Below are 19,987 nucleotides of genomic sequence, written 5' to 3' on the forward strand. Positions count from 1 at the left end.
GCTCTAATGAGCTAATTACCGGGCCGAGAGAAAGGGTTGAGTTATTATTATTAAAAATAAATCTGACAAAAGTTGTGGCGTGGGCATGAATAGCTCACCTTAAACCGTACAGCACGGTGCCATCCGGGTGCAGTCGGATCATTCTGTTTTTCACAGTGACACCATGGACGAAAGACTTCTTGTCGTTGAGGAAGTAGGTGTCAGGCACCCAGAGCTGGTCGGCCACACGGTTATCTAAGGTCAGGTTGAGGGGAATCTCCGAGTAGGACAAGCGCTTATCTCGCCAGGCCTGCTGGAAGTACATCGTCAGTGTGTAGTCCTGTAAAAAGGAGAGTGAGGGAGGATAGAGTGCAAAAAAAAAAAGAAAGGGTAGAAAGTCAAAGGAAAGTAGTACGATGGATGGCTGGATGGGGGAAGAGAAATGAAAGAGGGCTACCCTTAAAAGCAAGCGTTTTACACTGCTGCTCTGTGATACTTTTACACGGCCAGCTCTCACTTTAGAACCACACTGGGCTTCAATATTAGATGAAGCCCACTTTAAATGCAAGCAGAACAGCACAAGTACAAAGCAGAAGAACTGTCAGCTCAAAGCTGAGGGATATGCCTTCTCTCGTCATAGCAATGTGAACTGAAAAAGACACTATGATATGATATGTTATGTATATAAACATGCGAGACAAGACATGCTATATGTAGTAGTCTGATCACTAGGCATCCGTAATATTATGTTGATGAGACATGACTTTAGTCGTCCTCCCATTTTGTGTGGAAGTGGGACTTCTTCCCACTCCGTTTGAAATCCTTTCTCGAAGGAAAACTGCACTTTTTTGGAATTTGGCCCATAATCCACAATCCTTATGTAAGACATGAACACACATTTCTCTTTGCTGTGCGTTGTAAAGATATAAAAACAGATTAAAAAAGAGGCAGCTCATTACTGCAAATAATGGGACACACTATACAACCTACAAAGACTGCCATTAAAACACCTCCAAAAAAGTTTTGTGGTTTTATATAAGCATGTAGTAACAGGTAAACACATCATAACATGCAATACTTTACCATATTTTGGTCCTTTTAAGCATTACAGGAACCTACTTCCTGGGTGCATTGCTTTCACATAGCAACAAACACCTACACCTGCCATTAACTTTTCCAAATGCAAAAATAAAGTATGCAGCATTACCTTTTGGTAGTAGTCTGAGACACTGTGAGTACCACGCTAATACGCTATAGGCAACTGTGTGGTGAAGCTAGTCGCGAACTGGCTAGTGGCTAGTAATGTAATTCAATCAGCGTAACTATGTTAAAAATAATAACAATAATTTCACTGTATGCAAGTCACATCCCGCAACATGTGCATTACAATTCAGCAAAGTGTTGTAAACAAAGTGTAAAAGTGACTTTAGGGGTGTTATTTCATGTCTAGAGGGCTCTAATAATGGTAAAATTCACATTTAGAAAGTTATAAAAATGTTTTCTACCCTATAACAACAAGAATAGTCTGTTTATTAATATCAAATCCTATGAAAAGGTTGTCAAATTATTGAAAATTGCAGAATGTCATTACTCAATGGTCAATTACACTAAAAAGGCACAGAGGAAATATACATCACATGTACAAATATGAGTTTAAAATAACAAACAGCAGCTATTTGAACCCTTAATGCATGACTGCCACAAGAGCAGTTAATTGGAGGACAAGCAACTTAGATGGATGGCACTGCAATGCTGCCTCTGTCCACCAGAGGAGCTCAGAGCACGGAGGGAGGCTGACGCCATTGCTGCACCCCATTGAATGGGTTGCTTTAAAATGTTGAGTTTTTAACATTTTAAACTGGTATTGCTACATGTTTGCATATTTCTGATGTATATTTTTGATTGTTAAGATGCTTTATCTTGTGTTTTTCTCAGTAAAATGTGTCAGACTGTTATGTTGTTATACTGTTATACATCACAAGGATTCAACCTATTGAGTTCCAACTTCAAGGCAACTTATTGGTTGTACTTTATATTTGTGTCGGACAACCACCACTTTCCTTCCATATTACTACATTTGCAGTCCCACGCGTGTATCTTACACTCAACCCTGTGCTCTTTACATGTCTTCCATATAGAGACAGACATGCCAAATACATGTCAGAGCTACATGTGATGTGAGTGCTACATGCTGTCTCTTAGCTTCATGTAGTAAGATGTCATGTTTGATGATGTACAACATCGCCCTGCAATACAGAAAATGCAGCAAGGCGTTATAAAACAGTCACAAATTGTCAAAATATATCATATTGAGCTTGAGTGGAATGCGTTCCTACTGCTTCCTACTCCTTTTTGGACATGTTTAATTGTACAATTGTAAATGTGATGTATAAATTGTTCAGCATGCCCAGAAACAAATAAGCCATTACCCTTACCAAAATGTTATAATGCAGTTTCTCTAGTCCCCCCAGGCTAACAAGATTAGCATGTCAATACATTTGCAATCCTCTCATCTTTTGTACTGTTTGTTGTTGTTTTTTTTTAAGTTGAACTGTCACTGGACTGCTTTCATGTTGCTTTCAATTGCTGCGTTGTATCGGAATAGATGATATTTTCTATAAGTTCTGATGCACATGCACACACACAAAGGAGAAACCTGTTAATAATTCATAAACAAACAGAGGAATTCCTTTTTCATCTCCTGTGAAATTCCCTCATGATAAATCTAGGACACCATCAGCCCCCACAATCATTCAGGAGAAACTTTCCATATAAACTATAACAGACTTACATAAAGTTGCTTTCTCAAGGAACTTTTTTCTGACATTCATTCCCACATCCTGGCAAAGAGACTCCAACATGCATTTTTGAACATGCCTGCAGACACAAATGTGATATTCCGCAGCACCTTCGGGACTTGAATGTCACCTGGAGCAGTTTGAAAGTATTTTCTAATTTGACTTATTTGTCACATACTTCAAATTATACGATGCAATCAATCCTGGTCATCGTGTAGCTTTTGGCACAGTCATTTGTATGTTGTCATATTTGATATGACTTGAAGAAACTAGGTCTTCTCCCTCTCTTTTTGGCTCCAACTTATCAGCTGCACGTGCCGCTTTCGCAACACTTCCATATCCAGTTGACGGTTATGTAACGACTCACACGCGCTGCCGAGCACAGCACGTGTGCGTGAAAGCAATGCATTTTTAAGAAACATCTTAAACTCTGCACCTTCCAACACAGAGTAACAAAGTCACACATACAAGCTGTCTTTAAAATGGATACCATATATGATGATTAGTGAGGATAAGCGGCATAGAAAATGGATGGATGGATGTTTATAACCTTCTAAATACAATTTTTTCAAAACGTTATGTCAGCCCTCTAGACATGAAATAACATTAGACATTTAAGTATCATGTTCGTGTGTGTTGCTATAAATGTGTTCCCTATGGGTGTTGAGTTGCGGGCAGACAGGAAGTGACATTGGGGGTTCAGACCTGCGCAGCAACAGTACCCTGTGTTTTATTAGGGATTGTTATTAGCCTGTCTTTAGTGAGAAGAGTGGCGTTTGAGTGTCTCACTGAACATTAGAGTAACATTTCTGACACCTAGTGACCAGCGTAGAATTCTACACATCACTCACATCTTTGAATGCATCTTCTGAATGCGTTTTTATTTGTTTAGTCATTTTTATGCTTAAAATCCATAACATTAGCTTCATTATGCATACATTTGGCTATAGGCCGTATTCAGCCAAACAGTGCATATTTCCAAAGAACAGTGATAGAGTGAAGCCAAGGGACGAGTGTATTCTTAAAATGGCTATACTAATTCCAGCTTCATAGCTTCAGTTTTAATCATCTTTACAATACTGCCGGAAGGGGTGGCTCACTATCATACATGCTCATAATATTGTTATTGATTTGGTTTATTGAGTAAACCCCTCAGCAGAGGACAGACCTCTGGCAAGGCCAAACAATAACCTCTTAAAAAAATAACACACTAGTTTTACTCCAGGCTGCACGGCGGCCGAGTGGTTAGCACACAGACCTCACAGCTAGGAAAATGGGGTTCAATCCCACCCTCGGCTATCTCTGTGTGGAGTTTGAATGTTCTCCTCGTGCATTTGGGGGTGGGTTTTCTCCGGGTACTCCAGTTTCCTCCCACATTCCAAAAACATGCTAGGTTAATTGGCGACTCCAAATTGTCCATAGGTATGAATGTGAGTGTGAATGGTTGTTTGTCTATATGTGCCCTGTGATTGGCTGGCCACCAGTCCAGGGTGTACCCCGCCTCTCGCCCGAAGACAGCTGGGATAGGCTCCAGCATCCCCGCGACCCTCATGAGAAAAAGCGGTAGAAATGAATGAATGTTTTACTCCAGTCCTGTAGGTGGCAGTAATGCGTATTATAGCTGCAACAGCTTTTTTCAGCATCTTCTGCTCGCTGTCATATTTGGCGCCAATACAGGCAGACTTTAATGACTCCATTGACCGATCCACCGGTTCTCCACAAAGTTTTATGATTACTGTTCATGTTAATTAAATATCCAACATCAAAACATACAGTGTTTCCTAATGAATCAACACAGAACAATGTTGTGCATTACTTTCCAAAACTCTTCAAGATAATAGATCCCAGAACTTGCAACTCAATAACTTTATTTGAAGACATACTGTCATACGCACAATGCTGCCTACCGCTTTCCATTCACTTCTTATAAAATCAGCATTCATCTTCCACAGACAACTGACAATCATTGTTGAGTAGAGTGGGTGCTGCTGCATAAGTGGGGCACACTGTTAAATATTTCCATTGTCATTCCCAAGGGGCTTTTATTGCAGCCTTATCTTCTTTGAGGATGCTTGCTTTGTGGGATGGGCTCAGAGGAGGTGACACTGTGGCTTTCCCAAAACTTTCCTAAAAGACAACTATTGTGTGCCTCGTCTCTCTGTGGGAGGAGGTTCTAAATTACCGGAGCCACTGCAGAGGTTGTGTGCACGCATGGAAGTGGAAGGGAGGCTGTCATAATAACAGTCGTAATGAGCATCACTATAGAAACTATGTGAGCTGAGAGTTGGTGAGAGACGGAAAGCCAAAACGAGGCAGGAGTGATGCGGGAAAGGAATGGCTATAATTATGAACATGCTATGCCACGGCAATAGAAAGTGATATTTATATTCTCAACACTATAAATTATGGAAAAATGTGAAAATCTATAACTAATCAGCAAAGTTCCACAACATTGTTCTGACTGACAGTAGCCTCATTTTGCAGCTGTATTAGTGTTCAATAATGGCTGTGCCCCCCCCCCCCCCCCACCCCACACACAGACAGTTCAACTGTTCATTGTTAGCTAGTTCATATTAACTTGTTTTGTGGCATTATAATGCACAGAAAAGTGAAAGAATGATGTATTTATGTTTCACATAAGGATTTTAAATGATGGGCAAAATTCCTCCAAAAAGTGCATTTACAGTTTTAAATTTAGAAAAAATAAATTTGACTCTAACAAGTTAGCTTGCTAGCATGCTATGCAGCCATGTCCATCTCCAGTGACTCTGCAGTCTGTGTATTAGCATTGTGGTGCAAGTCAATGGTAATGGTAATGGTAATATTTCATTTGGAAATGCATCAGATTACAATTGAATGCATCCCATAATCAGTTCACAGTTCCACATGTCCAAAAGGAGTAGGAAGAAGCAAAGCTTATTAAATCCTACCCCTCCATCTGGTACTTTTACAATCAGTAACTGTTACATTTGTTCACTTCCTGCTTTCCTAATCTAGTTTAAGTTATTTTTTTTGGGGGGAGGGGGGGTTGTCATGTACCGAAGTACGAGGTGATATGACCATACAATGACATAAAGGTTACCATAGTAACTGTCAATATAGTGATATGTATAGCACATCATGACTGGTTCAAGACAGCAACTGCTTGTATTGTTTCTTGAATTGGCTCATCGTTGTGCATTGTTTGAGGTCCTTACTCAATCCATTCCATAGTTTGATTCCACATACTGAAATGCTATGGCTTTTTAACGTAGTCCTAGCATATGTGTTTCAAGTCAAGAATAATCGTAATGGTGTGTTATAACAACAAATGTAGAAAGCCATCAACAGGTTTTCAAAAAACATAGACCCCCCCCACTCTAACCTCAGCTGGTCATCTCATGTTGCCAGGTCCACTAGCCCTTCACATCTGATCCCCACCCCATGTCACATTGTTGCTCTTGGATTGGGAACAGCACAGAGAATTAATATTAAAGTTATTTACAGGATATGTGATGGGTTTCAAGCCCACCACCCACTCTAAGCCTTTCATTGTTGCTTCTGGCCTCATTTTCTAATGAATTGCACTGCTGGGGGAGAAACACAATAAGTCTTTACCAAGTGCACGACAGACTACAGTGTTTTGACACGAGGATTTACACAGGAATGATGACCAGCCATGAAAGCAGTTATTGTTGAAGCGTTTTTTTTTTACTATTGCTATTGTGCTGTTTTTAAACAAATTACTTACTCAAATTGGCTGAAATTGCATGAAGGTTGGTGGTTATTACACAACCTGCTTCTTTCAGACGCAATAATCCCTAATAAAAACACAAAATTCTGAAATCTGACATCACTTCCTGTTTGCCGACTACTCAGAACTATGAGGTAACACATTTATATGTAGCAACACAGAAACACAAGACTTATTTATGTCCTAAATGGCCTATTTACTCTTATTATGTCTAATACGAAAATGTAAATGTGACTATAGGGGTGCTATTCCAGGACTAGACAGCTCTAATAATGTTAAAAACTGTATTTTAGAAGGTCATAAACACATTTTCAGTGCTTTAACAACGGAAATATTTAATTTATAAGTTTTATTTAGTGTAAGCATGCTCTAGTGTGTCACAACCAAAACAAAAGTGTAGTACTGCTTTGTTTAAACTTCAGTCCATCCATTCATGATGTCGTTGCGTGTTCACTCATCATGCACTCATATTGTCCTTTTCACACACACGGCCACTTTTCCACAAACACCTCTCTAACAAGCGTTTCCTCACTTATGTATATCTGAAGAGCCTCGCGAATTAGAAACGGCATTCAGGTTTCAAATGTCAGGAGAGTTAGGAAAGTACTTTTGTTGTACTACACATTGCAGAGAGATCAGTTGAGAGCGGTGAATTATGCAAGTGTTTTTAAAACATCCCTTGTCTCTTTAAGGCTCATTTTTTTCTATAAGCGCTGTTTTTTTTTTTTTTTTCACCTCTCCCTTCGCATTTTGAGGCTCATCCACCACTTGGGCTGCAATGTCACAGGATTCCTCGGAGGATGGAGCTAAGATGAGTTTCAATTGACCAGTGGAGGTGACCTGTGCCCTTCTAGGTTGATTGGAACAAAACTACTTTAGTGAGAAGACAGCCCTTTTGATCAAATAAAGAGGAAAGGGAAGCGCTAATGTAAAACAGAGCAAAATTTGGTTTGATGTAAGAAGCGATGGCGGTGCAGCCCTGCAGGGAGAATGAGGACCACTTAGTTTACACATTTCTTTCTTCTTCCTACCCGTAAAGCCTGTTTTCCATTTGAGAGGTGCCGAATGGAGCGGTAGGCTTGTTAAGGAGGGATGGAGGGTTTTGGGAGGGTAAATGAAAGGCGTCCAAAAGCTCAGCAGTGCGGCGATGCAAATTGCTGTTATTCTCACAGCTCGCCACTTCCATCCAGTATCTGATTTGGGCACCAGCGGTGACCTCCCTCTGATGCTTCCGCTTCTCACTTTTAGCCCTCTTCTCATCTGTCCCATTGTTCCGTCTCCCCCTGTCCTTCACTTATTTTCTCATTTTCCATCATTCCTTTTAAAGTCAGTCCCGCCTCGACAAACCCTCTCTAACTCGCATGCTTTTTGTCTTCCATCCCTGACCCTGCAGCAGAAGGAAATGTGATCCCACCACCAATCATCCACACAACGCTACACTCCATCATCTACCTACTTTCTTGAAAAAAAAAAAAGCCTTCCGACAACAACAAGTGACTTTCAATTTCCTATACCGCGCTGTCCTCTTGCCGCCAGCGACAGGCTATGAGGAGCCTGGCAGAGGGCACAGCTTCTCCAAAAGAGGCCTAATAATAAACATGGCAGCCCCCACAGAGCTGAGTGACATATATTCCCCTGTCTCCCCATAGCTGAATATGGAGTCCTTAATATTCAAGAGATGTAGCGGGAACAGCTTGTACACTGCATGGAGTCAGTCTGTAACACACACAGAGGTTTCTGCAGGGGTTTATTTTGGCCTGCTTCCTTTGGCATGGTTAATCAAGTTTTACACATTCATACTAGCAAAACAAATTTTGTTTTGTTCGGCGTCGATACGTTTAACACGAAGGAGAGCATAAGTCTGGGCAAGTATATCAGAAAAATGAAAGTACATTACTGAATTTCTGCTATTTACTAAATAGAATATCATCTTAGGCTGCCCGGTGGACGAGTGGTTAGCACACAGATCTCACAGCTAGGAGACCAGGGTTCAATTCCACCCTCGGCCATCTCTGTGTGGAGTTTGCATGTTCTCCCCGTGCATGCGTGGGTTTTCTCCGGGTACTCCGGTTTCATCCCACATTCCAAAAACATGCTAGGTTAATTGGCGACTCCAAATTGTCCATAGGTATGAATGTGAGTGTGAATGGTTGTTTGTCTATATGTGCCCTGTGATTGGCTGGCCACCAGTCCAGGGTGTACCCCGCCTCTCGCCCGAAGACAGCTGGGATAGGCGACGTGAGGAAAAGCGGTAGGAAATGAATGAATGAATATCATCTTATAGTTAAAAATGTATCTCTTTGTGTGATTAATCACGATTAATTGGGAATTAACTAGGGAGAAATGTAATTAATCATGAGTAAATATTTTAAATATTGACAACTCTAATTTGAATAGATCTTCGGAATTGTATTTGCCTTGTATTTGTATTTCAGTTCATTTAGCCATTTTCATGGTAAGAAATGCTTAATTTAGGCTAGAAATTAGCTTATATATATATGCATATTTTTGGACTAATTTCTTTTTCTGGTGTGACCCCGAAATATCAGGAAAATTTAACTATAGTAATAGTTAATTGGTTCCAGACTCGACCGTGATAAGTGAATTTCTGAGAAGTAGGATTTACCACTTTACCACTTCCACACGGAATGAGAGGAGATTTTTATTTTCTTAGCCATGGCATGTCAGCGCGACTCTGCTGACTCAGTAGCCAGTCTCCATGCAGCATGGAGGTATATTTACATTGTATCTCTTTATTTTAACTAGTTTCATTTTCATTTAATATTGGTAAAAAAAATAAAACTAAATATATACAAGTCACAGTCAGGTTTGATAATGATATCAATCGCCCTGCGATTGGCTTGCAACCAGTCCAGGGTGTACACCGCCTCTCAGCTGGGATAGGATTAACCAGCATAGAAAATGAATGAATGAATAATAAATAAAATATCAAGCACTAAAGGGAATTTGACTTTTTTTTTATAAAGTCATTTTTCTTCATGCATGTCAACGTCTGTATGGTTTTGTCTGTACACACAAGACAGCAGCTGCTAATTAAATTCTCACGGCATGCACCTTACAAATAGAGAGAAGGGAAATAAAGCATTTTGGGAGTGTCGGGATTATTAAATTGGGCATCACCTCAAGCTTTGCCATACAATGTAATGTCCTCTCCTTGGGTATTTGTTTATGTCTTCTCGGCTCCCTTTTCTTTATACTACCACCCTTTTCCCTATGTGAATCTTTCATCATTTACTTTGGCCGGGGCATCACTTTGCACTGTGGAAGGTGAATCAAATTTAGAGGAACCATTGTGTTGTTTTGTTTTTTTTTCCCAGAAGCAGGGATGCTTAGTTTAGCCAGTTGGCAGCTGTGCAGCTTAACGGACGACATACAATTTATTAGAGTCAATTGGGGCATCTGCAAGCCCTTTTTGTGTCCCAGGAGAGGAATGGTGGAGTTAGAGGCCAAGAGAGAGAAGAGAGACAAGCGAGGACAAGGCAGATTATTAGTGAGGGATTATTAAACGTGCTGAAATCCCTATGGAAGATGCATGGGAAGTTGACAAAGGTTTGTTTTGGATGTGTAGCCCAGTGACTAATTTGATATGCAATCGATGAAAAGAAGACACACTATCTACAGTACGAATTATGTACCTCAGGAGTGACTGCTACGGTGATAGCTCAGGCAGAAGCGGGTTCAATTCCCCATTGGAAGCCTTCTTCGTCTGTCTCTTTGGGGTTTTCCCTTTAGGGGTCGCCACAGCAAATCAATGTCCTCCATCCAACCCTGTCTTCTGCACACCAACAACCCTCATGACCTCCTTCACTACATCCATAAACCACCTCTTTGGTCTTCCTCTACGCCTCCTACCTGGCAGCTCTAAATGCAGCATCCTTCTACCAATATATTCACTATCTCTCCTCTGGACATGTCCCAACCATCTCAGTCTGGCCTCTCTGACTTTATCTCCAAGGCCTTTAACATTTAATGTCCCTCTGATGTACTCGTTCCTGATCCTATCCATCATGGTCACTCCCAATGAGAACCTCAGTATAACTCTATTCATCTCTACGTGAATTCATATTTTCCTTCCGCTCTACAAGTATCTTGTTTGCAACGTGAGAGTGAGTAGAACAAACAAATAGAGCAGTGGGCCAGCGGACTCAAACAGACGGACGGCCGATTAACCCGCTTTGATTTGTAACTCTCATCTAATCCGCCTCGCAGGCCAAGACGGCAACCTCGTGTCACCATCGAAGGCGAGCAGAACACATGGACACAGCCCAGAGTGGAGACGGCAAAGAAGAGGACAACTGCAGCGTGTCGTCGATGCCAAAAGCTGCGGGCCGTTGTTGAATAGCGACACGTGCATCGTTCACTGTCGCAGGCACGAGTGACTCAGACACCTCATTTGGGAGTTTATTTAACCTGGAGGGATTAGTTAATATATTTCCTCAAATCACGGCTTCCGCTTTAATAGATGCCTTGTTTCAATTAACCCCAGGGTTCTCAAATTGACACTTTTTTTGCTCCAGACGGTGATTGCTAACCAAAACAGCAGCACCTATCAAGCAAAGTAAACATGCTGATCGGTTACCACAAAAAAGTTAACACATTCCTTGCGTAGTATTAGTTTTTTTACATGAACTTATGAAAGAAGCCTATGTCGGTAGAAAAGTCGGTGATTATTCATAGTGTTGTGTAAGATTATGTAGATTATAGTTAGTGACTGATGGTTTCCCACGACACCTCACTACCAGGCTTAATAACTTGAAATTGGAAATCATAAATAGCGTCAGAAAAAAAAAAGTTTGTCATTTATCACAGCTCGTTTACTTGAGAAAATGTTAATGTTGATTGCTCAATTTACCATAAAATACATATGCGTTTGAATTTTAATATTATTAATCAAAGCTTGTGTCCACTTTGCACAATTAGCTTTGCATTTTTAGAGCATTTCCTTTAATAAATAGTGTGTTTCAAGGTTGAAAAACATTTTTTTTTTTTAGTTTTCTAAATTAAAATGTCCTGATAGTCATTGGTCAGGGACTTTCAGAGAAATATTGGTGACAACAAAGTTGCTACAAGTGGAAATTGATGAATTATTATTGCAATATTTTGTGAACAATTGCGCTAATATTTTATACATTTTGCATGATAAGCATACAAAAAATAGTTGTGACTGATGGTTTCCCACAACACCTCACTACCAGGCTTAATAACTTGAAATTGGAAATCATAAATAGCATCAGAAAAAAAAGTTTATCATTTATCACAGCTCGTTTACTTGAGAAAATGTTAATGTTGATTGCTCAATTTACCATAAAATACATATCCGTTTGAATTTTAATATTATTAATCAAAGCTTGTGTCCACTTTGCACAATTAGCTTTGCATTTTTAGAGCATTTCCTTTAATAAATAGTGTGTTTCAAGGTTGAAAAACATTTTATTTGTAGTTTTCTAAATTAAAATGTCCTGATAGTCATTGGTCAGGGACTTTCAGAGAAATATTGGTGACAACAAAGTTGCTACCAGTGGAAATTGATGAATTATTATTGCAATATTTTGTGAACAATTGCGCTAATATTTTATAAATTTTGCACGATAAGCATACAAAAAATCAATACATGAAATAATTTAATACAAAAATACTACAGTAATCCCTTGTTTATTGCCATTCATTGGTTCCACACGGAACCTAACTTGGATTCCTTATTTATACTTCAATTATTTTCATAGTTGCAACATAGAAATCTTGTTTACAAACATCTAAATTATTAAAGTGTTCTATACATGTTCTATAAAATTCATATAGTCATATTATATACTCATATTATCCAACATAGTAGACATAACAAGATTAAATAAGCAATTTAACACTTGTGATGTGTGTCACTATAAATGTGTTCCCTACGCATACAGGAAGTGATGCTGACTTTCAGAGTCGATTTTTAGCTTGCCGTGAGTTACAACAGTAGCCTGTGTCATATACAAATTGTTTTTGTTTGTATATGTATATATGATATTTAAACTGTATATATTGTTCTTTTTCTGCCACATAAACTTGTGCATGACTTTTTGTTAAAAATAAAAATATCCAACTAAAGTCTTTCTCTCTATCCGCAGAATCACTGCTCACAGAGGCACGAGGAGGCCAAAGCGTTGTAGTGTTGTCAAGTCAGTGTGATGTGCCTCTGACAGAACAGTGCCGTCAAGCTTGTATGGTGACAGACAGTCTGTGAGGTGTCAGTCACCCAGGCAGCTCCTGCAATGTTTCCACCTGTGAAAAATAGCATCTCAGCCGAGGTAAGCGGATCACCAAATAAAAGTGCACTCTAAATTAGTCCCCAAAATGTCAACTCTCAGCTCTGCTTATCTGTCTGGCTGATGACATGCAGCTTGTTTTACATTTAAGGTGAGTATATTTGTTATGTGTGATATAAATGCCATGCATCACGCCCTTTCTTCTATTTCACCTTGTTGAACGAATACAGCATGTCAAGTAACGAAATATCGATCATGGGAAGGTTTTCGGCTTTAGAAGACTCCAATTGCTGTATCATTGTTCATGATGACGACTATGCAAAACATTTGAGACTTTAGTTGACACATCCATCTTGGGACTCTATTACCGCACTGATTCTAGAGTTCTAGATGAGTTTGTCACTCCTCTGTCCGTTACGTAACAGTGGCTTTGCTGCAGGCCCTGACTGTAGGGCACAGGGAAAAAGTACATGTTCTCAATACACATTGTCAGCTTCACACACATGATGATGCATATAATGAAAGGCTTAATATAAACTGCCGTTGATGGAGTCACTCCTAATGACTTTAACAGGACTTTGAAATGCAGTAGAATGTAAGGATTATTAACTGTTTCGGTCCCATAGACGTATTTATACATTTACGCCTGTTCCCAAAGACGTGTTTATATGTCCGTTACATTTTTGAGGAGAAAGAGAGGTGATGAAACAATCATTTAGAGCAGATTTAAGACATAAAAACGTCCACAAGGTGGCAGAAGTGCATTTTAAAAGAGCTTGGCATGTGAATTTCAATGTAAAAAAAAAAACCATGACAGCAAGGAGGAAGTAAAAGAATGCTTTTTTGTGTTGTTGATGTACTTGTTTAGATATTTGACCTGTCACAAAAGCAAAAATGTTGTCTTTTCACAAAAGCTATATTTTTTTCTTTTTTAGTTGGAAACTGATATTTTCCTGAAACTTACATACTTTGGGTTCTACTGCTGATTTCTACTTTTTTTTCCTGATGAAAGACAGGAGATAAATCTTTCTTTCGATATTTTCCAGGATCAGTCAAAATCGTCGAAAATGGCCGACACTAATTATGATCTGTAATTACGCCTGTCCATACCATAATCCCACCGCCACCAATACAGGTGCTTCTTATGGATGGCATTTTGAAAACACAAAGAGGCCAATTGTTGTTCTATTCATCCACAACCATCCCCATCATGTTGCAGCATGATAATGCACGGTCCCATGTTGCAAGGCTCTGTACACAATACCTGGAAGCTGAAAACATCCCAGTACATGTTTCGGATGCTCTGGATCAGTGGATGCAGTATATGACTGGTTTTCGGACCCCCTCCTATACAGTAAAACTGCACATATTGAAACAGCCTTGCAATAATCATGCTGTCTTATCAGCACCTTGATATGATGATGACTTCAATGCTCAGATTTCAATAGATTGGTGAACATGATATGAGATGAACAGGCCTTTTGTGTACATAGAAAAGGTTTTATCATCATAAAATGTGGGTGCAACAACAAAATGTTGCTTACATTTACTTTTTTTATATATATTATAATGGTATGATTTTATCAAGCTATGATCAATAATAAATAAAACCGTGCCACAACAAAATGAATCCAATTCAGTGGATATGGAATAACATGATTCCATTCTGCTTCATACTGTCAAAAAGATGAAGTCTTTGAGGCGGAATGATATCATTTTAAAGCTCTCAGGTGCAGATGAGATATTACATGGCGAGTAAGTGGCTCCAAAATCCTTCCTCCCTTTTATTATCATATGGCAAGCAATAATCTCTCCAGGCCTTTTCAGCCAACATCTATAATAATATTTCTGTGAGATATATTGTACAGGCGCTGCATGTATGCCATCAGGGATATACTTTGCTAAACTTACAGTAACAATCAGGCACAAAAATAGCAGAGGAAGAGGAGGGAATTTTCATAGCAAAAACATGAATTTCCTCTTTCATTGCACAGAGTTGCCAGGCCACCTGCCTTGGGTGGAATGTCTAACATGACATTGGCATTCAAAAGTGTGTGTGCCTCTTTGTATGTGAACCACTGAGTCATGAACAGTGAACTCTGAGCAGCACGAGGTGCATGACCTTACCCCCCCACCCCGCGCCCCTCCACCCCAACACAGGGACTGCTGTTGCCTTTCCGCATAGTAACTCAGATCTCTCCACAATCTTTCTCTCACTCACACACACAGAAGTGATAAATGTGACCCCCAGGGTCTTAAACATCTCATATCCTTTTTCACCCTTCAAGCCTCTGACACCAACCACAGAATGAACCATCATTCCACGTTTGGGCTACTAGAACCCTGTCCTTTGTATCTGTCTCTCTCACACCAACTACCCTCATGTCCTCCTTCACTACATCCATAAACCTCCTCTTTGGTCTTCCTCTACGCCTCCTACCTGGCAGCTCTAAACGCAGCATCCTTCTACCAATATATTCACTATCTCTCCTCTGGACATGTCCCAACCACTTTATCTTCAGGGCCTCAAACATGAAATGTCCCTCTGATGTTTCCGTTCCTGATCCTATCCATCCTGGTCACTCCCAATGAGAACCTCAGCATCCTCATCTCGACTACCTCCAGTTCTGCTTCCTGTCTTTTCCTCAGTGGTACTGTCTCTACACCAAACAACATGGCTGGTCTCACCACAGTTTTGTATACCTTTCATTTTAGCTGAAACTCTTCAATCACACATCACGCCCGACATTTTTCTCCACCCGTTCCATACTGCCTGCACACGCTTCTTCACGCCTCCTTTTCACAATCTCCATTGTTCTGGACTGTTGACCCCAAGTAGTTAAAATTCTCCACTTAAGGTAGCTCTTCTCCCTGTAACCTCACTCTTCCACTTGGGTCCCTCTTATTCACACACATGTAATCTGTCTTGCTGTGGCTAATCTTCATTACTCTCCTTTCCAGAGCAACCATCCACTCTCATACATTCTTTGTATGTTTAAACTTTTAAACATTTTTGAAAATTCCTAGAACTTCATGACCTTAAAGGAGTTACCTCCTTTTGTCCCTCAATTCTCAATAGAACAAATAATTGGAATGTTATATCATGAAACATCTGCCATCGTTATTATTGGTTACATTTATGAGAAGGGCACCCGATACACAAATTGGAACACAAAGTGGAAACTACAATGTAGTGTAGTAAAAATTATTATATATTTTTTTTTTTACTCTGAACACAGTGACCCCTAACTTCAAATTGTAGGGGCGGGCACTGAAATCGACTTGCAAAGTAAACATCCACACAGTGTATTAATAACACGACAAGACGCACCATATTGTACATTAACTGGAAAATGTATGCAAACCACGGCAACAATTTTGTGTAATTTTTCCATGTTAACCAAAAAACATGTTAATTGGGGTGAACGCAAACCAAGGTTGCACTATACTTCAAATATTGCCTGTACAGTCAGTTTTTTATGATGATGACAGTTTGACCCTGGAATAAATTATTACTATTTTCATATGGAAAAACATTTCAAAAGTTGAATATATGCTTTTAGTGGTACATTAGTGCATATATTGTAGCTTTAAGGACAAAGCATTACTCCTGCAGGACCTAAAAACCACTCATTGGATGACGTTTGGTGGACACAATCATCACAGTCATTTCAACCTTGTCTCAAAATGGCTTGCATGTAGTTGATAATTAGGGCTCATTAGTGTTTGATTTCAAGTTATCTTCTTTTGCAGACCTTAAATTGAAACCTTTAAAAAATGATAACCCTTTGGTTCGTCACTTAACCTATATGTGTCATATATGTGCAGGTGTATAGCGGTAAACAGACATGGCATCATCTGTTTTCTCCATCACATCTCCACTCATGCGCACAGTAGTCTGCACGTGCACAAATACATCAACAACAACATGAGCAATAAAAAAAAGCCTTGGGGGTTTTTCTTGCTGCTGCCAAAAATATTCGAGATGGCATGGAAACATGAGTCATATCACAGCCAAATAACAGGGGTGCCTTTTCTGTATTAGCAATAAAAAAATCATCAATAAGTGTCAATCTGAGAAACATATCAACATAACAGCAAATTTGGACATGTATTTTTTGTTTTGCCTTAGGAAACTACAGCACATGCATCATGAGTGACCTTCTGTGAAAACATGGCTGCAGTTCCATTGACTCAACACTGGGAGGTGCACTTGTATGGAGCAAAATATCCACAGTGGCTTTCCCCATGTCTTACTATTTCCAGTAAATTAATAGAAAAAAATATTATAAGCCAAATAAGCTTAATACACAACCTTTTTTCATACTCTCATGGGTACCATGTGATCACTGCAATAATACACAATGAAGACACTTGAGAGGTGACTATTTTAAAAATAACTATTATAACAACACAGACAATGCATTCGATGGCACGCCAACACCGATTGATGCTGAAACAGAGCAACTCTAAATACAAAAACAAGAGTGGGGGTTCCCCCCTCTGTGAGCTTCCCTCTCCCCCCCTCCTCCTGGCAACATAAACCCAGGGATAATTAGCTCAGAGTGAACGATAACTTACCATATTGACTTCTGACACCATGTCTATGCTGGCGATGTCTATGTTCATCCCCACTCCCACTGGTAGACCTGCAAATAAGATCACATTTATATATATTAAAAAAAAAGCATTGGTGCAGCGTGGAATAAAAGAATAATTATCCCAGTGCGCCTGAGTCAGGTAATACGGTAGTTTGTGCAAAAAAGCTGCACATCCACCCCTTTAAAAGTTGTCTCAATTAACTATACGTTCATTAAATATTGGCTTTTGATTGCAGCGTGTCATTTAAATGCATGCACTTGTGTGTTTGAGCGGGCACAAGCGACCCACAACATCGTTCAATGCCTTTAAACATGCATTGCTTTGCATTGTGCATTAAAGTGATATGCATTACGGCAGGTGCACTGGAAAAAAAACATAAACAACCAAAGGATGCATGTATTTACCTCCAAAATCTGGCCTCAATCGTATATCATAACCTTTCAACAGTCTATCCACCGTCTCTTTAACCAAAGGCATATTGCTCGGATCATTGACACCGACACTGTGGAGACACACACACACACACACACACACACACACAAAATTAAAGAGATTAAGGTGGCACAAACATTCCCTGGACCACAAAGTCCCCTCATCTGATGGCTGGTCCAGGGAAAAAAAAGAGGAGTGGAGCATCCCTACCTTTGTGCGCACACCACGGCCACAGCAAGAGGAAACACCTCGACACAAAAACACCATCTTCGTCTTCTTAACATGTTGTTGTTCTTCTGCTCTTCTTTATACGCCACTCTCTTTTTAAAAGAAAAGACAAGACGAGCTACAACTTATTCTTGCCAGTGCGGTAATTCCAATGCCGGGCGCATGCGCAGTCTGCACTACAACGTGAAGTCTGGTGGTGATGATGATGATGATGATGATGAAGATGATGATGATGGTTGTGTCAGAGAGGGATAGTATATACACACAAGAAGCCGCGGGTGGAGTTTTTAACGAGGAGGGGGGGGCGTAAAGAGTCACTCATGGGGATCTCCCTTCGTGTGACAGACTGTACTGAGATGTGTGTAGGTTCGATTCCCAAGGAAAAGGGAAGGGCACTTCAGCAAGTTTAGCATGCAAAATAACTCACATATAACATATAATAACATATTAATTTACATGATAAAAGTTTGATTATGGAAAAGAAAGTCATAGCCCGCCCAAAAAAATATAAAAAAATATATATTAAAGTTGAAAAAAATGTTTACATTTTTCAATATATTTCAATTAATTTATATAAATTGGGAATTCATTTTATTCTATTTATTTAATCATTATTAAGACAAAATGGAATTTTAACATTAGAAAAGTCAAATGAAATAATACAAAAGTTATATGATGATATTTATGGCAATCTACTGAATTAATTTCTACTATGTTACACACTTCTGCACTCAGTGTGTATGCTACCAGACCCACCTCCACCCACCTAGACTAAGAGACTGTAGGGCTCACTCCATTCATGCTATTGTTCTATGGAAGAAATGCACCAAGGTGCTGGAAACAATGCACACAATGGAGGAAAACAGACATGCATACGTACATATGGCAATATATTGAGGCTGGCAAAATTAGTGATTAATTAATCTACTTATGTATTATTGGCCTAGTGCTGATTAGCCTTTTTGTGCACCATTGTATGGTTCCTATGTCTTCTAAAACATCAAGTATTAAGGCAGGAAAAATCAAGGTAATGACACTCCTAATATTATGTTCATATGCTACAGTGCAGTAAATAATATCTGCATTTGGAAAGTGAACATTATTTTTGTTTCTTTTATCGCAACTTTGACTTAATCCGAGCCAGCATCAGTGCATTATTGTTCCCCATGCATCCACGCAGGCCTGTATATTGTATATATAGTGCATGCAGCATGTCTTAACGCTGTGAGAGGCACACTACCAGTGCAGCGTGCGCCTCAGGGTTGGAGGCAGGATACATGTAAGGGGAGCAGTATGTAGGCAAGCTACACTGGCACGCACGCACTGCTGAGCATGGACATGCGCCACTCTGGAAAGTCATGGTGCATCAGTGGAAGATGCCAGATCCCTTTTTTGGGGGGGGGGGGGATTCCTACACAGAACACAGAAGAGAGAGCTCTTCTCTGCAACTGCAAACACTGGAAAGAGGATTTAAAAAAATTCTCTATATGACCTGATGGTGTCACTGTGTTTAAAATTAAGTATTTAGTTCAGTGATATGCAGTACAGTTGTTTACAGTCCTATTATGCAAATGGTGCATTTGTAAAGACAAATTGCTGGCTGGAAGCTGCAATTTAGCTTTTAACTTCATGTACAAAATAATAATGCCGGTCACATGTTACAGAAAAAGGCTGCACGGCGTTCGAGTGGTTAGCTCGCATGCCCCACAGCTAGGAGACCCGAGTTCAATTCCACTCTCTGCCATCTCTGTGTGGAGTTTGCATGTTCTCCCCTGTGCATGCGTGGGTTTTCTCCGGGTTACTCCGGTTTCCTCCCACATTCCAAAAACATGCTAGGTTAATTGGCGACTCCAAATTGTCCATAGGTATGAATGTGAGTGTGAATGGTTGTTTGTCTATATGTGCCCTGTGATTGGCTGGCGACCAGTCCAGGGTGTACCCCGCCT

The 19,987-nt window shown here is 39.9% G+C and overlaps 1 protein-coding gene across 7 annotated transcripts in view; it reads right to left on the minus strand.

Annotated features, from left to right (window-relative positions):
* The window catches only part of LOC131138364 (gamma-aminobutyric acid receptor subunit beta-2-like), a 213,119-nt gene that overhangs the window by 24,370 nt on the left and 168,762 nt on the right, over positions 1 to 19,987 (minus strand). For all 7 annotated transcript variants that reach the window (XM_058087211.1, XM_058087212.1, XM_058087210.1 and 4 more), the window contains 4 exons: positions 18,024 to 18,133; positions 17,786 to 17,883; positions 17,361 to 17,428; positions 99 to 319 (listed from right to left, as the gene is read on the minus strand). In XM_058087211.1, coding sequence (XP_057943194.1) covers positions 99 to 319; positions 17,361 to 17,428; positions 17,786 to 17,883; positions 18,024 to 18,133 — 497 coding nt within the window. The remainder of the gene's footprint in view (positions 1 to 98; positions 320 to 17,360; positions 17,429 to 17,785; positions 17,884 to 18,023; positions 18,134 to 19,987) is intronic.

The sequence above is a fragment of the Doryrhamphus excisus genome, chromosome 11 (genome assembly GCF_030265055.1).
Source record: "Doryrhamphus excisus isolate RoL2022-K1 chromosome 11, RoL_Dexc_1.0, whole genome shotgun sequence".
Taxonomy (NCBI): domain Eukaryota; kingdom Metazoa; phylum Chordata; class Actinopteri; order Syngnathiformes; family Syngnathidae; genus Doryrhamphus; species Doryrhamphus excisus.